We start from the raw sequence: 18,678 nt of genomic DNA, 5'->3' as shown, positions 1-18,678 counted from the left end.
TGGCCTCTTCCAGGCCCCAAGCCGCAGGAATCTCCCCCTGGCGCTCCCACAAGCTTCGGCTGCTGAGGAGGGAGGCCAGAGGACACAGATGGGGGACCACAGGCACACCCCAGTCCCTCACCTTCACCCCTGGAGCCAGCCTGGAAGTGGGAGGCCGGGCCTCAGAGCCTGGGGCCTCCAGTCCATGTTAGACCCTCTGCAAGCATCTCCCCTGGCATACTCAGGTCCCAGCCACCCTCAGGGGAGCTGGGGAGGAAGGGAGTGTTACTCAGTCATGTAAACAACCCCTACCAGCCTGCCTTCCCACAGAACTGGCCTCTGGGGGGAGGCCAGGGGCAGGGTGAATCGATGCCAACACAGCCCAAGTCCGGCCCAGTGCCCACTCCTTTAGACCCCCGTTCCCCAGGACCCCCACTCTTCTCAATTGGTAGAAGGCTCTAGGCCTCGCTCATCCCTTAGGAGGAAGGCTCCTGGCTCTTCAGGGCTTCCCTCTGCGGGGATGGTGGTGTGACTTGGGACCAAACTAGAGGCATCCAGAACCCATCGCTTCCATGGGATGGGAAAGAGGGAGTGCAGCTTCTGTCCCAGGCAGGCTGAGGATGGCTTCCTCAGGGAGCCAGGGTAGCTGAGGGTGGGAGGTGGGTGCCTGAGGGGAAGGGAAGCGCCCGTTGGGCGTGTGGGTTTCTGTGTGAGTCTGAATCTGTCTGTGTGTGTTTGAATCTGTCTGTTTGTGTCTGCACTGGAACCACCCCCGCAGCGGAGCCGGGATGCTTCCTCGGGTGGAGGGTGCCCTGCTTTTCCATTTCCTCTCCTCCTCTCTGTGCTCTCCCGGGAGCCACTCCCATGGGCGCCTCTCCAGCCCCTGGCCTGGAAGCACCAGGAACCCTGGGGATGGGGCAGACACTCACAGCCCGAGGTCTGGAGCCGGTGTGGGAGCTCATCTGGGCCCATGACCTCTCCAGACATTTGGCGAAATCAAGGCCCTTAGACCAGGGACAGACCCGAGCCCAGGCCCTCCCAGAGGTCCTAGGCCGCAACCCTTTGTGCCCTTGGGCTCTGGAAGGGGTTTGGGAAAGGTTTGGGGTGGAAGATGGCAAAGAGCAGCTTCACCAGGTGAGGATGAGGCAGGGCAGACACAGGCCAGTGGGGCGTGCCATGTGCCAGAGCTGGAGAGGACCAGGAGCCAGTGGCCCGGCAGGCACAGCACGGCTGGCATGGGCCAGAGCACCCATCACTGACCCGTGAGAACTCGTCTGCCCCTGCCAGCTCTGGCACTGCCCCCTCCCAGCCACCCCGCCCTAGCACCCTGGGGGGCACCCCGCCCCACCGTGGCCTGGTCCGGCCCCTCCCGCCCTTTGCTCCAGTTCCCGGGCTTGGCACCTATAGTGGGGGTGCCGCCCGCCTGCCAGGCTCCGGGGCCGGGCCCACGGGAGGGTGGGGCGGCTGGGAAGCTGGCACACTGCCCCGGGGGAGCCTCTCTCGGCAGGCGCCCGGGTGCGGCGGGGGGGAGGGGGAACAAAGGGCTCATTCTCCCCGTGCGCAGCCGGTGGCATCGCCGGGGCGTTGGCGGAAGCCCCCGGGGCCCGGGAGGGGGCAGGCCCAGGCGCGGCCGCCGAATCACGGGCTCCTGTTTCCCGCAGGGTGCTGGAGGAGGAAACCGGCGGAGCAGCTTCCCCACTCTCAGTTGCGCGTCTGGCGATGGCGATCAGAGGTCCTGCTGCGCTCTCCGCCGCGCTCTACCTCCATTAGCCGCGCTGCGCGGTACTGCGCCCTCGCCGGTGCCTCTCTCCTGGGTCCCAGGATCGGCACCCCCATCCAGGCACGACCCCCCCCCCCGGCCCCCCGGCCTTTCCCCCCCCTCGGCCATCTCCGACCCGGGGCGCGTGTTCCCCCCGGCCCGGCGCCTTCTCTCCCTCCGGGGGCACCCGCTCCCTAGCCCCGGCCCGGCCCTCCCCGCGGCGCAGCACGGAGTCTCGGCGTCCCATGGCGCAACCCACGGCCTCGGCCCAGAAGCTGGTGCGGCCGATCCGCGCGGTGTGCCGCATCCTGCAGATCCCGGAGTCCGACCCCTCCAACCTGCGGCCCTAGAGCGCCCCCGCCGCCCCGGGGAAAGGAGAGCGCGAGCGCGCTGAGCAGAGCGGGAGAACGTATCCTCGCCCGCCGGCCGGGAGGCCCCGGAACTGGCCCATGGGGAGCAGGCGCCCGGTGCCGGCCACGACGACCGCCACCGCCTGCGCCGCGACCGGCCGGTGAAGCCCAGGTAAGCACCAGGAGCGCGCCGTCTGGGGACACTCGTGTCGGGGGATTTCTGAGCCGAGCCTGCGGTGCCCGTACGGAGTGAGTTCCCCGTGCCCCTCTGGGCTGGGCCACCCATTCTGACACCTGAAAGTTAGGACCCCCGACGCGGCCAGACCACGGCGGAGCCGTGGCTCCAGAAAACCTGGGCGCCCTCTGCCACTGCGCCGTCGCCTCCTGCCTGGGGCTTCGTCGCGCTGGCCGAGGGGACCGCGCCAAGAGAGCGCTGCCGCTCTAGTGCCACCTGTCATCTTGGTCCCTTGTACGCACGTTCAATTTTCCCTCCCTTGCCTCTCTCTGGGGCCCAGCCCGCTTTCCCCGCCTCCTTCCTTCTCCCCTCCCCGCCAAGCTGAAGTTTCCAGCGGCGGTGGCGGCTGCCCTGTCACTGCTGGCGGGGCTAGGGCAACTTGACCCATCCAGCTGAGGCTTCTTAATCCCCCTCTCTTGTGCCGGCGCGTTCTTCCCGCCGGGGGCCAGGGCGGGGTTCCTAGCCCCCTGCAGTTGTCCTGGGACTCTGCTTGAGAAGCCGAGAAACTGCAGGGCTCTGGGAAGAGGCTGACTCAGGGCCGCCCAGGTGTAGAGAGAGACACGGCCAGCGGCCCTGGCTGGCAGCTTTCCCCAGTGACTCCAGCCTGCCAGGCCTGCACTTCCCACGGCTACAAACCTGGCTGGGGCTGTAGGCTAGGGTTGGGCTAGCAGCACCCCCAAAACCACTGATTGCAGGATGAGAAGAATCCTCTGAGACGACTCAATCCTCAAGGGCACACTGAGGCCCAGAGGAGTGACATGACTTGCCCCGGGCCACGCAGCATAGGACAGAGTCAGGCTCAGGATCCAGCCTTTTTCCTCGTTCAGGGCCTTCCACTTTCTGTCCTGCCTCATGGGTCGTGAGCAGATTCCTAGCTCCGTGAGGCCACGACATGCCCTACTAGCGATGGCAGCCTCTGCTGAGGTGCACTGGCCTAAGTGGAATTTGGGGAAGGGATGATATCCCCATACTGGAGGAGCAAGAGGCATCTGGCTGCATGTGGAGAGGCAGCACGGTGCCCAGTTGTGGGCTGGCACTTGCCTTACTGGTTTGAGCTGCCTCGGTGCTGCCAGGGCAGTGCCCACTCTGTGCCAGGCAGTAAGGTGCTTGGGGAATGTGCCCCAGAAGCTCATGCTTTGATGGTTATGCTCCAGGGACCCCCCCTCTGGGAGAGCCCCATGAGGGCAGGAGAGTGATGGAGAGTACGCCCAGCTTCCTGAAGGGCACCTGGGAGAAGACGGCCGCAGAGAACGGCATCGTCAGACAGGAGCCCAGCAGTCCGCCTCGAGATGGCCTGCACCGTGGGCCGCTGTGCCTGGGAGAGCCTGCTCCCTTTTGGGGGGGCATCCCAAGCACCCCAGACTCCTGGCTTCCCCCTGGCTTCCTCCAGGGCCCCAAGGACACGCTCCCGCTCGTGGAGGGCGAGGGTCCCCAGAATGGGGAGAGGAAGGTCAACTGGCTGGGCAGCAAAGAGGGACTGCGCTGGAAGGAGGCCATGCTTACCCATCCACTGGCATTCTGCGGGCCAGCGTGCCCACCTCGCTGTGGCCCCCTGATGCCTGAGCATAGTGGTGGCCATCTCAAGAGTGACCCTGTGGCCTTCCGGCCCTGGAGCTGCCCTTTCCTTCTGGAGACCAAGATCCTGGAGCGAGCTCCCTTCTGGGTGCCCACCTGCTTGCCACCCTACCTAGTGTCTGGCCTGCCCCCAGAGCGTCCACGTGACTGGCCCCTGGCCCCACACCCCTGGATACACTCCGGGGGCCAGCCCAAAGTGCCCTCTGCCTTCAGCTTAGGCAGCAAGGTGAGTGCAGGGGCAGAGAGGGTACCTGCGGCTGTGGCCTTGCAAAGTGGCTCGGTGGTCCCCAAGCTGTTCTTCCACTGTGATGAAAAGAGAAGGCAGCACCGAGGTAGAGGGGTCTATCAGCGTGGAGCTGTCCCAGGCCCCACAGTCAACCCCAAGCAAGCCCTCCCCTGAGCAGTTCCATCTCTCTAGCCCTCCCCTGCCCTCAGGTCATTGCAGCCACTGACTCACCCATTGTCTGCCTAGGATAAGGTCCTGGGAACTGTGGCCTTGGAATGTGTGGCTTGTCCTGGGAGGAGATGGGCGGGCAGACAAGGCCCCTCTATCTGAGAATGGGATGTGCAGGGGACCCCATGGCCCATGTCTAGGGCACCTCCCCCATAGATGACTCCCACTCCCAGGGATGAGATTTTAAAACACTTAAAACTCAGTATGGCACAGGACGCCAAATGACCCAAACAGACCCTGGATGCCCTTTGGCTGTGCCAGGCATTCACCCTTTAGTTCTTAGACTTCCTTGTGAGGAAGTCTGAGAAATCCTGGGGGAGGAGGTGGGGGTTGCCAGGACAGTGTCAGAGGCACTCCAGAGACCTAGGGCAGTGCCATTTATTAATCAGAATGTGAGGGCTTCAGTATTCTCCCCTTCCTTCTTACTTGTCAGTTCTGCCCATACATTTAGGCACGGGGAACTCAAGTCAGCCCAGGTGTAACACTTTCTCCCCTCTTTAGGGCTTTTACCACAAGGATCCGAGCATTCTCAGGTTGGCAAAAGAGCCCTTGGCAGCTGCGGAACCTGGGTTGTTGGGTTTAAACCCTGGGGGGCACCTGCAGAGAGCTGGCGAGGCCGAACGTCCTTCACTGCACCAGAGGGATGGAGAGATGGGAGCTGGCCGTCAGGAGAATCCTTGCCCACTCTTCCTGGGGCAGCCAGACACTGTGCCCCGGACCCCCTGGCCCGCTTATCCCCCAGGCCTCGTTCATACTCTTGGCAACGTCTGGGCTGGACCAAGCGGTGGGAGCCTTGGGTACCAGCTGGGGCCAGCAGCCACACCAAGGTGCCCCTCTCCCGAGCCACCTATCACCCAGCGGGGCTGCTGCTCATCCTATCCACCCACTAAAGATGGGGGTCTTGGCCCTTGTGGGAAGTGCCAGGAGGGCCTGGAGGGGGGTGCCAGTGGAGCCAGTGAACCCAGTGAGGAAGTGAACAAGGCCTCTGGCCCCAGGGCCTGCCCCCCCAGCCACCACACCAAACTGAAGAAGACATGGCTCACACGGCACTCAGAGCAGTTTGAATGTCCACGCGGCTGCCCTGAGGCCGAGGAGAGGCCGGTTGCTCAGCTCCGGGCCCTCAAAAGGGCAGGCAGCCCTGAGATCCAAGAAGCAGTGGGCGGCCCAGCCCCCAAGCGGCCCCCGGACCCTTTCCCAGGCACTGCAGAACAGGGGGCTGGGGGTTGGCAGGAGGTGCGGGACACATCGATAGGGAACAAGGAGGCGGACTCGGGACAGCATGATGACCAGAGAGGTAAGGGGGCCGGGAGGGGCTGCAGGCCCTGCGTGGGAGGGGGCAGCCGGGGCTGGGGCTTCGCATGGGGCGGGGTCCGTAGGCTTTATGAATGGACCACAGCCAGTGGTTAGGCTCCCACCTGGATCGCTCTGGCTCTCTGGGAGTTCTTCAGCATCTCTAGGCCAGAGCCTTCTAGCAAGTAGCTTCTATCTTTGTCTCCTCCCAAGCCCTGGTGTGTTGGTAGCAGTATAATGACGTGGTTCAGAGCACAGCTCTGGAGCCAGAGCACCTCGTCCCTGACTTTGCTGATTGGTAGCTGTGGGGCCTAGGATGAGCAACTTCACCTCTCTGGGCCTCAGTTACTTCATCTATAAAATAGGGATGAAGATGGCACCTACCTCAGGAAGACTGCTGTAAAAGTTAAATGCTAGAATAATTCATAGCAAGGGCTTGGAAGAATTCCTGGCACCCAGTGAACACTCAGTAAATGTTCACTGCGATGACTGCTTGTGCCACAAATTCCTGTTTGGGGAATCGCTTCTCCTGAAGGATCCCTTGTCCTGCCCCAGGAATGGCTGCTCTCTTGGCCAGAGGGAACTGGATACTCAGTTTGGACTCTGCCAGTGTTAGCGCTCTGGGCGCACCCTGGAGTCGTCTGCTACACTGTGCCCTCCACGGAAGGCCTGGCACTGCCGGCCTCAGCCTCAGTTCTTCGGGATCACTTCAGTTTTTCAGCTTCCTGGACGGCTGGGTGTGGATCAGGACTCTCCATGGCCTTGCTCAAATGCCCCTGCACCTGGCATGGGCCTGTGTGTGCCCTCCCAGGCCTCTGCCCTGGCTGGGAAGTTGGCCCCTTCGCCTTCTTGGGTTACTGCACCTGTGGCCTGTGTCGAAACTCTCCGGCCTTCTCACCTTCCGGCGCCCTCCGTCCACTTTGGGATTATCTCCTCATGTCATACAGCCAGTGGTATCACTAAGCCTTCAGTGGAGCTATCCAAAGTCTACACTGACTGGATCCTGCACATGTGTCAGGATGATCGCCCCAGCTGCCCAAAGCCTTGGGCTCAACACACAGACAACCTCTTCCCTCGGCTGCCGGTCCGTGTCAGGGCATCCTCAGACTCCCTGCTCAGCCTGGCGTGCGAGCCTTCCAGATGCCTGGTCCACTCTTGCTGGTTCTGAATTAAGCTTCAGAGGCCTCGGGCGAGGAACTGGGCTGGCTCTGAGTGTGGACGGGGCGGGCGCTAAGGCTGGGATGGGGTTCTTAGCAGCCCAGGAAGCCCAGACTCCTGACCTCCGCATTGTCCCCTCAGGACCCCGAGATGGCCAGGCCAGTCTCCAGGACCCAGGACTTCAGGACATACCATGCGTGGCTCTCCCTGCAAAACTGGCTCAATGCCAAAGTTGTGCCCAGGCAGCTGGAGAGGGTGGAGGGCCCGCCGGCCACTTTCAGCAAGTGCGGAGGTGAGCCGTTGCCCCTGGACGCCTCCAGTGCCCTCCCGCCAGGGCTCCCTCCTCATCTCCCCCTGCCCTCTCTCCAGATCACCTCTGGGAGGGGAACCGCAGCAGGAGGAAGACACAGCCGCCAACTCCAGCTCTGAGGAAGGCCCAGGGTCCGGCCCTGATGGCGGGCTCAGCACAGGCCTCGCCAAGCATCTGCTCAGTGGTCTGGGGGACCGACTGTGCCGCCTGCTGCGGAGGGAGCGGGAAGCCCTGGCCTGGGCCCAGCGGGAAGGTGAACAGGACCTCCTGGGTCTGCATGGGGTCTCTGTAGGGGGAGCCCCAGGTGTCCCTCCCCTGACCCCACCCACACTGCCGGCTCCTAGACCTAAGGCAACCTTGGAAGAGCTCCTGGCCTGGGAGGGGACATCAGGAAGGTGTCAGACTCGGTACAGCCCAGTTCTTGGGCTTGCTGGGAAAACAAGAATGAGTGCCAAGTATCTGCAAGGCACTGGGAGGCGGGGGAGCTCCTGAGGGCTTGGGGGTCAGGCGAAGCTCCCGGGCCTGGAGGGCTGGCAGGACCTGGGCTAAGGTCCCTCTGGCTGCAGGCGCTCCCTCTGGTCGCCTTTCCACAGCAGAGGGAGTTCCTTGTAAGCACACAGCCCTGGGCTGCCGGTCAGTTTTTAGGTGGAGACTCCCAGGGCTCCCTCTTGCCTCAGACAGGCCAGGCCCCTTGGTGCATCTTCAGCCAGCTCCCTGCTCCCTGTCGGCTCCTGCCACTCCCAGCCTGGGTTCCCAGCACACACGCCACCCATCCTTCCTTTCCCGGCTCCCTGGAGCTTGTCATCCCCTCAGGCCTTGGCACTGGCTGTCCCTGTGTCTGGAATGCCCTGCTCCTCCCTTTCTACCTGGTGAATGAAAACTTACTCATCCTCTGGGGCCCTCTTGGGAAGCTCCCCGCATTCCCATCCTCACCCTTCCCTGGCATTTTCCTCCAGCACCCGCCTCATGGTGCCACAGTCATTGCCATATTTATGGGTCCATCTCCCTACCCAGAATGTGTGCACTGTGTGGCAGGGCCAAGTCCTGACCACCTCTGAATCCCCTGCACCCAAAGGCAAGGCGTTTGTTGAACTGTACTCAGTGGCACCTTTTCCACCTACCAACAATGGCTTAGTCTGATACTCGGCTCTTAGAAAACCCCACTCCTGGCTGGGTGCAGTGGCTCATGCCTGTAATCCCAGCACTTTGGGAGGCCAAGGTGGGAGGATCACTTGAGCCCAGGAGATGGAGACTGCCGTGAGCTGTAATCACACCACTGCATTCCAGCCTAGGTGACAGAGTGAGACCCTGTCTCAAAACAACGACAACAAAGTCTCCTGGAGGAAATGGCACCTGAGCATGGTTACCATTTCTGGTAGCACATACGGCTTGGAGGGAAGGAGGTGGAAGAAAGAATGCGCTAGAAGTGGTGTGGGTTAGCAATGCAGGGCCAGTGGGGAAGTCCCTGGGGCAGGGCTGAGTGTGGGGCAGGAATGGTGGAGCTGAGGCCTCCACTATCCCTGGAGAACTTTGCTGGACAGGATGGTTTCTGCAGCCAGGCTCTTGACAGGGCTGAGGAGTAAGCAGTGGGTAGCTGTCGAGGGGCTTGTCCCCCTTCCCTGGGGGGCCCCTCCATGGAAGCTGCTTCTGCTTCTCCTGCCCCTGCCTGGACCCTTGCCACATGAAGCCTTCCACTGGGGCCTGTTGCCTTCACCCTCTGACCCTGTTCTCTCCGTGGTCAGCAGGCCAAGGGCCAGCCGTGACAGAGAACAACCCAGGCATTCCACGCTGCTGCAGCCGTTGCCACCACGGACTCTTCAACACCCACTGGCGATGTCCCCGTTGCAGCCACCGGCTGTGTGTGGCCTGCGGTCGTTTGGCAGGCACTGGGCGGGCCAGGGAGAAAGCAGGTAGGGAGAGGGGCTGGGGGTGGGAGGGCGGGATGGAACCCTCAGGGGGACTGCTGCAAGCCTGTGGTCATTCGTTGACTGCCTCTCCCCCAAAAGCCCCCTACTCCCTGCGCAGCCCCAGCCTCAGCCACGGTGGCTCAATGCCCTTATAGCAGACTTCCCCTCTCTGCAGATCAGAGGACCATGCCTGCGCCCTTGACCACCCTTAAACAAAGACGAATGTGCCTACTCGCTGTCTCCCACTCTGTTCAGCGGGCACCTTTTAAAACCTGCTGTAACACTGTGAAGTGGGCATTATTGCTTTTGCTTTTCAGATAAGAAAAACTCAGAGGATAAGTGACTTGTCCAAGGTAACACAGTTAGTAAAGTGTTGCAGCCAGGACTTAGACTCAGGTCTTCTGATTTCGTCCTGTTCTTTTCATGGTTCTCAGCTTTCTCCCCCTTGGCTCAAGTTGGCCATGTGAGAGCTTGAAATTTCCCTGTGTTCCAGTAGGAATGACCAAAAAGAGCTCCAGGGTCAGATACATTTTAGAACATTGTCTTCCACGTGGTTAGCCTAAGGGCTTGCAAAGCATCTCAGCACGTTAAAGGCTGTGCATTCTACAAGCAAAGAGTGCTATGTCTCTGTGTGACCCAGGTTTCCCAGAAAGCACGAGTTTTATGGACTATTGAGTCCCCTGATTTAGATATCGTGTCCTGACCTTCTCTGACCTTAACCAGTGATTACCTTGATTTCTGGACCTGCAGCTTTTCCCTTCCTGCCCCACAGGCTCTCGGGAGCAGTCCACGGAGGAGTGCACGCAGGAGGCTGGGCACGCTGCCTGTTCCCTGATGCTGACCCAGTTTGTCTCCAGCCAGGGTGAGCCATCTTGGAGGGGTGCGGCGTGCAGAGGTTGGGTCCTGAGAGAGACCAGCTTCCTGTCTGATTATCCCTCCCCCAAGTGCCATGCCCTTCTGCTTGGCGAGGCCAAGCTGCCTGTTGGTCTACACTCACCACCAACCTCCCTCTCCTGCCCACCCCCACCCCCAGCTTTGGCAGAGCTGAGCACTGCAATGCACCAGGTCTGGGTCAAGTTTGATATCCGGGGGCACTGCCCCTGCCAAGCTGATGCCCGGGTGTGGGCCCCCGGGGATGCAGGCCAGCAGGTAAGACCCAGGGCATGCCACCGGTTGGGTACCATGCCTGCAAATGACTGACCTTTGCAGGGGTTTGGCCCCCTTTGTTTTTTTGGTGGGGATGAAGAGCAAGAGAGAAGCCTGTGGAATCAGGCTAATTCCCACCTTGGGGCCATGCACGATCTTGAGCGCTGGCCCCTCCCGCCCCCACACCCTGGAGGTCCTCACCCCCTGCCTTCCTGTAGCGTATCTGCCCTACTCTGTGCGTATTCTAGTTCAGCGCTTGCCACATCACGCTAGAGGTGCTTGTTGGTATGGCCCGGTCCCCAGGCCATGGGTTCCTTTGGGTGGAGTGTTGGCCCGCCTTCTCAGTATCCCCGGCACCTAACACCCAGCAGGCGCTCAATGTGCATTTGAAGTTTTTATGACGTTCATGCTATTCTTATAAAAGTCATCCATTCAAAGTACATCGTTCACTGAATGCATTTTGGGTGCCAGACACTGTGTTATATACCCATTGTGGAAAATTTGGAAAATTTTCTAAATATACAGACAAGTATAAGGAAGAAAATGACGATGACCTTAATGCCACCATTAGTTTTGACATATTTCTTTCCAGCCATTTGTCTATTTCAGTAGACTACAGACCCTACCATAGGTAGAAGTCTACGAGCAACTTTTTTCCACCTAATGTTATATCCTATAGCATTTTGTTCCTGTAAACATGATTTTAGGACTGACAAGAGTCCATTGTTCATTCTTGTGGGTTGTGTTGAACCGTGTCTGCCATTTTAAAATCTCTGGTTGGATTGGGGGGTGGTGGATGGGTTTAACAGAAGGAATTGACACAGAAAATGCCCCCAACTCCACAACCTTCGTGCAATGGCGACACCCACAGGACCAAGAGCATCAAAGAGGGTGAGCGGCTCCTCTTGCCCCTCGGCCTGTGCAGGAGGGAGGCTGGGCCAGAGTTTGAGGCAGGAGGGGACAGCCAGCAGAAGTCTCCAGGGATTTAGCAACCGTCCCACCCCCAATAATCTCCACCACTCCCCTCAGGACACGCCTCCGAACACCTTCTTTGGCCAGATTCCCCTGAACCCCTCTTTTTAGAGGCTCCGGAGCTGCCAGCAGGAAAGGCAGTAGAGTGGGGAGACCCAGTGCAGAGCTGCGGTGGGGGATGCTGGCTGGGGAGAGAGTGGGCTCGGCCAGGAAGAGAGGGAAGAGCAGCATGGGCAAGAGGGCCTCAAGGGGAAGGGGAAGGACCAACCGCGAAGCCCCCCACCATCTTCCCCCCAACAGAGACCCCCGATTCCACTGAGACCCCAGCAGAGGACCGTGCTGGCCAAGCGCCCCTGCCTTGTCCTTCTCTCTGCGAACTGCTGGCTTCTACCGCGGTCAAACTCTGCTTGGGCCATGAGCGAATACATATGGCCTTCGCCCCCGTCACTCCGGCCCTGCCCAGTGTGAGTGAGGGCATGGAGGGAGGGCTAGGAGCCAGGGGACCAGAGGCTGGGCCTGCCCTCCCTGCGGGGCCCAGCGGGTCCTGAGCCACTGTGCCCCTTCCTGCAGGACGACCGCATCACCAACATCCTGGACAGCATTATCGCACAGGTGGTGGAACGGAAGATTCAGGAGAAAGCCCTGGGGCCGGGGCTTCGAGCTGGCCCGGGCTTGCGCAAGGGCCTGGGCCTGCCCCTCTCTCCAGTGCGGCCCCGACTGCCTCCCCCGGGGGCTTTGCTGTGGCTGCAGGAGCCCCGGCCTCGGCCTCGGCGTGGCTTCCACCTCTTCCAGGAGCACTGGAGGCAGGGCCAGGTGAGGCGCTCTGCCCCTCCCCTCCCAGCCCTGGCCACCCCACCTGCCTCTTGGGGCCTTGGTCCCTAGGCCCAGACAGACCTAATGGCTCAGAGGGAGCAAGAGGGCTGTCCCTGAGCTGTTCTACTGCCCTTACAACACACTCTTGCCTGGCCATGCCGGGCACCCTGGCCATTCTCCTCATGGCCTCCTTCCTTTCCCACCACAGCCTGTGTTGGTGTCAGGGATCCAAAGGACATTGCAGGGCAACCTGTGGGGGACAGAAGCTCTTGGGGCGCTTGGAGGCCAGGTGCAGGCGCTGAGTCCCCTCGGTCCTCCCCAGCCCACCAGCCTGGGCAGCACAGCATTCTGGGAGGGCTTCTCCTGGCCTGAGCGTAAGTGTCCCCGACACAGGGTAGAGGGAGCTGGGAGCCCAAGCCCTAGGGACCGGGTGGCAGAGGAGTCCCAGAGTAACCCTGAGGGGCTGGAAGCAGGTGTTGCTGCTGCCGGGGCAGGGGCTTTGGAGCCGAGGAGGCCAACGGTCATTCTATCTCCTCCTGTAGTTCGCCCAAAGTCAGACGAGGGCTCTGTCCTCCTGCTGCATCGAGCTCTGGGGGATGAGGACAGCAGCAGGTGTGTATGTCACCAAGGGCCAGCCCTACCTCCCCAGCCACTGCAGGCCCCGCCTGGTTCAGCCCTCCCCTCCTCCTCTGCCCCCCACCCCCACCCTGTGCCCCCCGGTACTCTCATGCTTGCCCTCTGGGAGTTACCCTGGCAGTGGGAGGGCCTTGATGGGGTCTCTGGTGTGCGGGTTGGGCCTGCTGGGCATGACCCCCTCGCCCCATAGGGTGGAGAACCTAGCTGCCAGCCTGCCACTCCCAGAGTACTGCGCCCACCATGGAAAACTCAACCTGGCTTCCTACCTCCCACCTGGCCTTGCCCTGCGTCCACTGGAGCCCCAACTCTGGGCAGCCTATGGTGAGTGTCCCTCCACTCCTGCTCAGTCCCTACTCCCGTGCCTGTCATCTCAGGGCACACGAGCATCTGTGCCAAGGCCCTGGGGCTTCAAGTGCTTCTCTGATTCCATTTCTAACTGTTCTTTCTCTATTGCCACGCAGGTGTGAGCCCACACCGGGGACACCTGGGGACCAAGAACCTCTGTGTGGAGGTGGCTGACCTGGTCAGCATCCTGGTGCACGCCGAGGCACCACTGCCTGCCTGGCACCGGGCACAGAAAGGTAGGTCCTCAGCCAGACGCAGGAGCGGGGACAAGATACAGAGGCGAGTGTCCGTTGCCACCAGCCCAGGGCCTGCCTGACTGCTCTTTCCTCCTCAGACTTCCTTTCAGGCCTGGACGGGGAGGGGCTCTGGTCTCCGGGCAGCCAGGTCAGCACTGTGTGGCACGTGTTCCGGGCACAGGACGCCCAGCGCATCCGCCGCTTTCTCCAGATGGTGAGGAGGCAGCCGGGAGCCCTACCCTTCCCCCTGCTCAGCCCTAGAAGCTTGTCCAGTCCCACCCTAGTGTGCTCACTCCCCACCCCACGCCCTAAGGTGAGCTGCACAGACCAACTCGCACAGACAGATGCAGAGAAGGCAGAGGGGACCCGGAGTTCTGCCACGGGGCTCAGAGAAGTGGCAGGGGTTTGTGGCAGGAGAGCCTGGACCTGATGATGAAATGACAGCACCAGCTGCCTGAGGCTGGACGTGGTACCAGGGCCTTAGGCGTAATATCTGTTACCTGTCTCAGTCCCCTGCCCCATGAGGCAGGTACTGCTCCTTTCCCATTGGCAAATGAGAACACCGAGGCTTAGTGGCAGGGCTGGGATCTGAGCTTCTGTCTGTCATGGCCCCAGGTGACTACTCTGTGCTATTCCTGGAGGCAGGCAGCCTTCCCTTCCTTCTGAGACTCCGTCCTGCTGCCCCTCTTTTGGTATTTGCATCTTGTTAGGGGAGATTGCCTGGAGGAGATGCTCCTGGAGGGGCTAGCAAGGAAGGGGGCTGAGGGAAGTGGAAGGAGAGATGCGTCAGGTGAGGAGCCAGGGAAGGGGAAAGTGATGGGGTGGGCTGGAGGCAAGAAGCTTGAGGCGCAGGGGACGAGAGTCCAGGGGTAAGGCGAGGGCAGCCCCGTGGTTCCCAAGTCCAGCTGGGCCCTCATTATCCTGGGGAAAAGACTTCCACCTAGTGCCACCCCTCGCCAAAGCGCACGCACGGAAACTTGCAGAGGCCAGCATGGTGTGCACTCCTCCTGCCCACAGGCATACACATGTGTAGATGCACACACAGATGCTGGGACATGCAGAGGGGCGCACACCTCCACACGCAGATGGCCTCTTCCGGGCTGGGTGTGGCTGGCCGTGGGCAGTCCCCACGGCCCAACCCAGTGACTCACGGGGCAGGGCTGAGGGGCACAGTCTCCCTGGGTGGCCTGGGAAACACTGCTCAGCTCCAGGATGGACCTGAATCTCCAAGGGCAAAGGAATCTTGGCACCCAACCGGGACTCCTCTAGGGTCCCATCGGCTTCACTAGCCTTCCCTTCCCTGATGGCCCCATCTTGCAGCCCTAAGCCCAGGGGCAATGGCTGAGGTCCTTGCTGAAGGGGGTGGATTGGGCTGGTGGTGGGTTGGAGCATGATGCCGGCGTCCCCTTTGCACATGTTCCTTGGGCACCTCTGGCCTCCGCAAGTCCCTGCCTGCCCAGAGAGCTCCCTGCTCTGGTTGGGCTTGTGAGGTCCCCGTAGCTGTGGCTGCTGCAGAGACCTGGGCCTGGCCCGAAAGCCTGTTCACCCGCTGGCACTCACAGCCTCGCAGTGGTCCTTCCCTTTTCCATGTCCAGAATCTTAGGGAGACCCTGATGAACGCTTTGAGTTGTCTCCCCAGGGACATACAGCTCCTTGCTCACCCACCACTTAGCACACAGTTCTGGCCATTCCAGAGTAAGAAGTCCTGGTAGACAGTTTATGAACTGGGATTATGCAGGACGTCTCCCTTGGCTTTGCAGAAAGGGGCACCATTGAGAGAGGCAGCAGAGGGGCTGAAGTCACAGAGGCTGTTAAAGGCCTCCAGCCCCAGAAAAGCAGGGATTCAGTCTGCCCACCTGTAGGGCCTTGAACCCCTTCCTTCTAAGCTCCTTCCAGCCAAGTGTGTGTTCTGCCAACCTGAGCTGCCCCAGCCCCAAACAAACCCAACCATACCCTCCCTGCTGGCCCTTCAAGACTTGACCCTTCAGCTCTTTTCTCCACCTCTGGCCTCCGGAAAGTCCATGTCCCATCCTCCTGCAGCCCTGCCCTTCCCTCCCCATCTTGCTCATTCCCCCTTCTCTTCTTTGAGGTGTGCCCGGCCGGGGCAGGCGCCCTGGAGCCTGGCGCCCCAGGCAGCTGCTACCTGGACGCAGGGCTGCGGCGGCGCCTGCGGGAGGAGTGGGGCGTGAGCTGCTGGACCCTGCTCCAGGCCCCCGGAGAGGCCGTGCTGGTGCCTGCAGGGGCTCCCCACCAGGTGCTTCCCAGCGGGCAGGGGCTCTGCGGGGAGATCAGGATGGCAGGAGCGACCCTATCAAGGCCGCAGGCGTCTAACATCCCCTCAATACCCAAGAGCCGGGCAGGGCAGGGAGCCGCACGCTGCTGTGGGGAAGAGAAAACTGGGGAGCCAAGAGGCCTTGAGCCAAGAGTCCACTCCTGTTTTCCTGGGCATGCTGATGTGAGGGGGCTCGCGGGGAGACTTCGGGGTCTCTCCGGCAGTCCTGAGGCCCGGTTTTGGCCCAGCCTTTGAGGTGTCCAGTGGTGCATCCAGGAATCTGCTGAGAGCTAGGGGTCGGGAGTGGGTGTCATTAGAGGAAGCGAACCTCAGGGACCAGGGGGACACGGAGAGGATGTGTGATCTTGAGCCTCACTGTCCATGTTCCCCCGACACAGGTGCAGGGCCTGGTGAGCACAGTCAGCGTCACTCAGCACTTCCTCTCCCCTGAGACCTCTGCCCTCTCTGCTCAGCTCTGCCACCAGGGATCCAGCCTTCACCCTGACTGCCGCCTGCTTTGTGCCCAGGTGAGTGGGATATGGGCCAGCAGGCTGGGTGTGCTGCCCAAGCCTCCCACCTCCCCGTGCCACAGCTTCGGTGGACATAGTAGATCCCACCCTGTGCTAAGCAGACAGTTACCCTGTGCAGCGGCAGAGTATTCTTTCTATTTTGTTTCGTTTTGTTTTTTGAGATGGAGTCTTGCTCTGTTGCCCAGGCTGGAGTGCAGTGGCACTATCTCAGCTCCCTGCAACCTCTGCCTCCTGGGTTTAAGCGATTCTCTGGCCTCAGTCTCCCAAGTAGCTGGGATTACAGGTGCCCACCACCACATCTGGCTGATTTTTTTTTTTTTTTTTTTTTTTTTTTTTTTTAGTAGAGGTGGGGTTTCACCATGTTGGCCAGACTAGTCTTGAATTCCTGACCTCAAATGCTCTACCCACTTCGGCCTCCCAAAGTGCTGGGATTACAGGTGTAAGCCACCGCACCTGGCCAGAGTATTCCTTTTAAGTAGGTTGGGGGACAGTGGGGGGTCCAGGAATGTGGCTGAAAATGCTTTGTCCTCTCTTTTTCCTAGATGGACTGGGCTGTGTTCCAAGCAGTGAAGGTGGCCGTGGGGACATTGCAGGAGGCCAAATAGAGGGATGCTGGGTGTTTGGGGTCGGGGTGGGGACAGGTAGACCAAGTGCTCAGCCCAGGTACAACTTTAGCAGGGAATGATGCTAGGAGACTTGAGGATTTCTGGTCAACGCCACAAGCACCACTCTGGGAACAAGCAGGGCACCCTGTTCCCCTCCCCCTTAAGCCAACAACCACAGTGCCACCTAGCTCACACCTGTTCTTCTCAGGCTGGCACCTCCCCCACCCTGTGCCCCTCTCCATGGTACCAGGCCTGTATTGGGGTCGATTGACTTCCTCCAACCCCTACTCCTCCCTGACCCAGGAGACAAACAGCCCTTCCTTGAGGGACCTCGGGAATCATTCTGGCTTAAGCAACACCTCCTCCTGCTGCTCACTCCTGCTGAGCCTGCTCTACTGCCCCAGCTCCGCTTCTACCACCGCATCCCCACTGGGCTCACTGCAGGCATGCTGAACAAGGGGTCCCTGACCTTCTGTCCTCCTGCCAAAAGATCTGGGGAGAGTGAGGAGAGGGTGGCATCAGGAGCTGCTCAGCCTTGGCTGAGGGAGCGGCATGGGCGATGTCACTCAGCCCCTTCCAGGTCCGCCCGCTTCCCTCCTTCATGATTTCCATTAAAGTCTGTTGTTTTGTGACTGCTGCCAGTGTGGTTGGCCCTGCCCCTGCAGGCCACATGGTCCAGGGAAGGAGGGGGACATGGAAATCTGCCCTAGAGTAGAGGCAAATGGAGTAGGGCAGCCCAGAGCTGGGGCCTGAGGGACAGGACACCACTGCCTGCTCTTCCTCCTTCCTCCAGGGCCTGGGTCCTTGCCTCCCACTGAGGAACCTTTGGGTAGGGTGGAGGGCTATTCCCCGAAGATGCTCCTGAGTACAACAGCAGGCAAGGCAGAGTCCTGGGGCACAGCCACGAGGTGACCTCCCTATGCAGAGACTCCGGAGCCCTACTCCACCCAGCAAGCTCCAGGCCGCCCCATCTCTCCCGTCTACCTTGACCTGGAGATCCAGAAGTGTGGCCCAGAGGAGCCCTTGCCCCACCTGTCTGCCCTTGGTGGCCGTGACCGACGCCAGGCCCAGCCACCCTGGGACTGAGCCTGACTGCTTCAGACAGCCAACCCCTCCTTGTCTCCACCCCATGCCTGCAGCCTTCCGGTGGCGCTCTGCCCTCTCCGGCTTCCCTTGTGTATCTCAGCCCTACAAAGAAAAGCACTCCCATTCTTGTCATACCTAATTGTTCCTGCTGTGGTTTGGGGAATTTTTTTTTATTAAATAAAGTTTTTTTTTTTTTATTATAAGTGTAATATACTTTCAGAACATTTAGAAAATAAGAAAGTCACCTTCAAGCCTATCATTACACACCTCCAACTACTATGAGTATTTTGGCATATTCCCTCCCAGTGCTTTCCCCAAGGATTTGCTGTACACGTGGCTGGATTGCTGTGTTTTGTCCTTGCATTCTTTCTTTCAACACCATATCATCATTATTTTCTGTGTTGCTACCTAACCTTCATTTTAAATGACTGCTTATATTCCATTAAGTGGCTTTGCCATGATTTACAAAATCATCCTTTATTTATTTATTTTTTTAAAAAGCAGGGCTTTCTTCATTGTTTGGAGAACTCAGTTATTTTCATTTTTTTATGGGATAAAGAGGAGAAAAGAAAAAACTGAGAACTCTACGTTTACTTTGCTATTGTTTTCGTTTAATTGATCTCATCTGGCCAGGCGAGGTGGTTCACCCCTGTAATCCCAGCACTTTGGGAGGCAGAGGCAGGTGGATCACTTGAGGTCAGGAGTTCAAGACCAGCCTGGCCAACATGGTGAAACCCTGTCTCTACTAAAATACCAAAAAAAAAAAAAAAAAAAAAAAATTATCCGGGCATGGTGGCAGGCGCCTGTAATCCCAGCTACTCCAGAAGCTGAGGCAGAAGAATCACTTGAACCTGGGAGGTGGAGATTGCAATGACCCAAGATCACGCCACTGCACTCCGGCCTGGGCAACAGAGCAAGACTCTGTCTCTAAAATAATAATAATAATAATTATTATTATTAATCTCATTTCACCCCTTTCATTAAAATGATTTCAGTTAATCCGTTATCATGATTTCGAGA

The 18,678-nt window shown here is 59.9% G+C and overlaps 1 protein-coding gene across 2 annotated transcripts; it reads left to right on the top strand.

The window, feature by feature from the left end:
• Window positions 1-824: 824 nt before the first annotated feature.
• HR (HR lysine demethylase and nuclear receptor corepressor) lies at window positions 825-17,867 on the top strand. 2 transcript variants are annotated; one of them, XM_023216674.1, is made up of 19 exons: window positions 825-2,260; window positions 3,478-4,124; window positions 4,854-5,646; window positions 6,942-7,092; window positions 7,170-7,363; window positions 8,856-9,020; window positions 9,790-9,879; window positions 10,051-10,166; window positions 10,973-11,054; window positions 11,436-11,599; window positions 11,706-11,948; window positions 12,157-12,322; window positions 12,491-12,560; window positions 12,775-12,905; window positions 13,046-13,165; window positions 13,264-13,379; window positions 15,255-15,419; window positions 15,836-15,964; window positions 16,510-17,867. In XM_023216674.1, exons 2-19 carry the CDS (start codon window positions 3,519-3,521, stop codon window positions 16,570-16,572), a joined length of 3,564 nt encoding a protein of 1,187 aa, XP_023072442.1. In that variant the 5' UTR covers window positions 825-2,260; window positions 3,478-3,518; the 3' UTR covers window positions 16,573-17,867. The 2 variants fall into 2 exon arrangements, with proteins under 2 accessions (XP_023072442.1, XP_023072443.1); XM_023216675.1 differs by lacking the exons at window positions 825-2,260; window positions 15,255-15,419 and having other exon boundaries at window positions 3,519-4,124; window positions 16,510-16,572.
• Window positions 17,868-18,678: the final 811 nt, after the last annotated feature.

The sequence above is a fragment of the Piliocolobus tephrosceles genome, chromosome 7, assembly GCF_002776525.5.
Source record: "Piliocolobus tephrosceles isolate RC106 chromosome 7, ASM277652v3, whole genome shotgun sequence".
Classification (NCBI taxonomy): domain Eukaryota; kingdom Metazoa; phylum Chordata; class Mammalia; order Primates; family Cercopithecidae; genus Piliocolobus; species Piliocolobus tephrosceles.
This window is presented reverse-complemented; position numbering and strand designations above follow the sequence as displayed.

Coding starts and splice junctions, on each gene's coding strand:
- HR (XM_023216674.1), top strand. CDS start 3,519: ATGGAGAGTACGCCCAGCTTCCTGAAGGGCACCTGGGAGAAGACGGCC. Junction 7,364..8,855: donor GGCCTGGGCCCAGCGGGAAG/GTGAACAGGACC, acceptor CGTGGTCAGCAG/GCCAAGGGCCAGCCGTGACA. Junction 13,380..15,254: donor TCCGCCGCTTTCTCCAGATG/GTGAGGAGGCAG, acceptor CTCTTCTTTGAG/GTGTGCCCGGCCGGGGCAGG.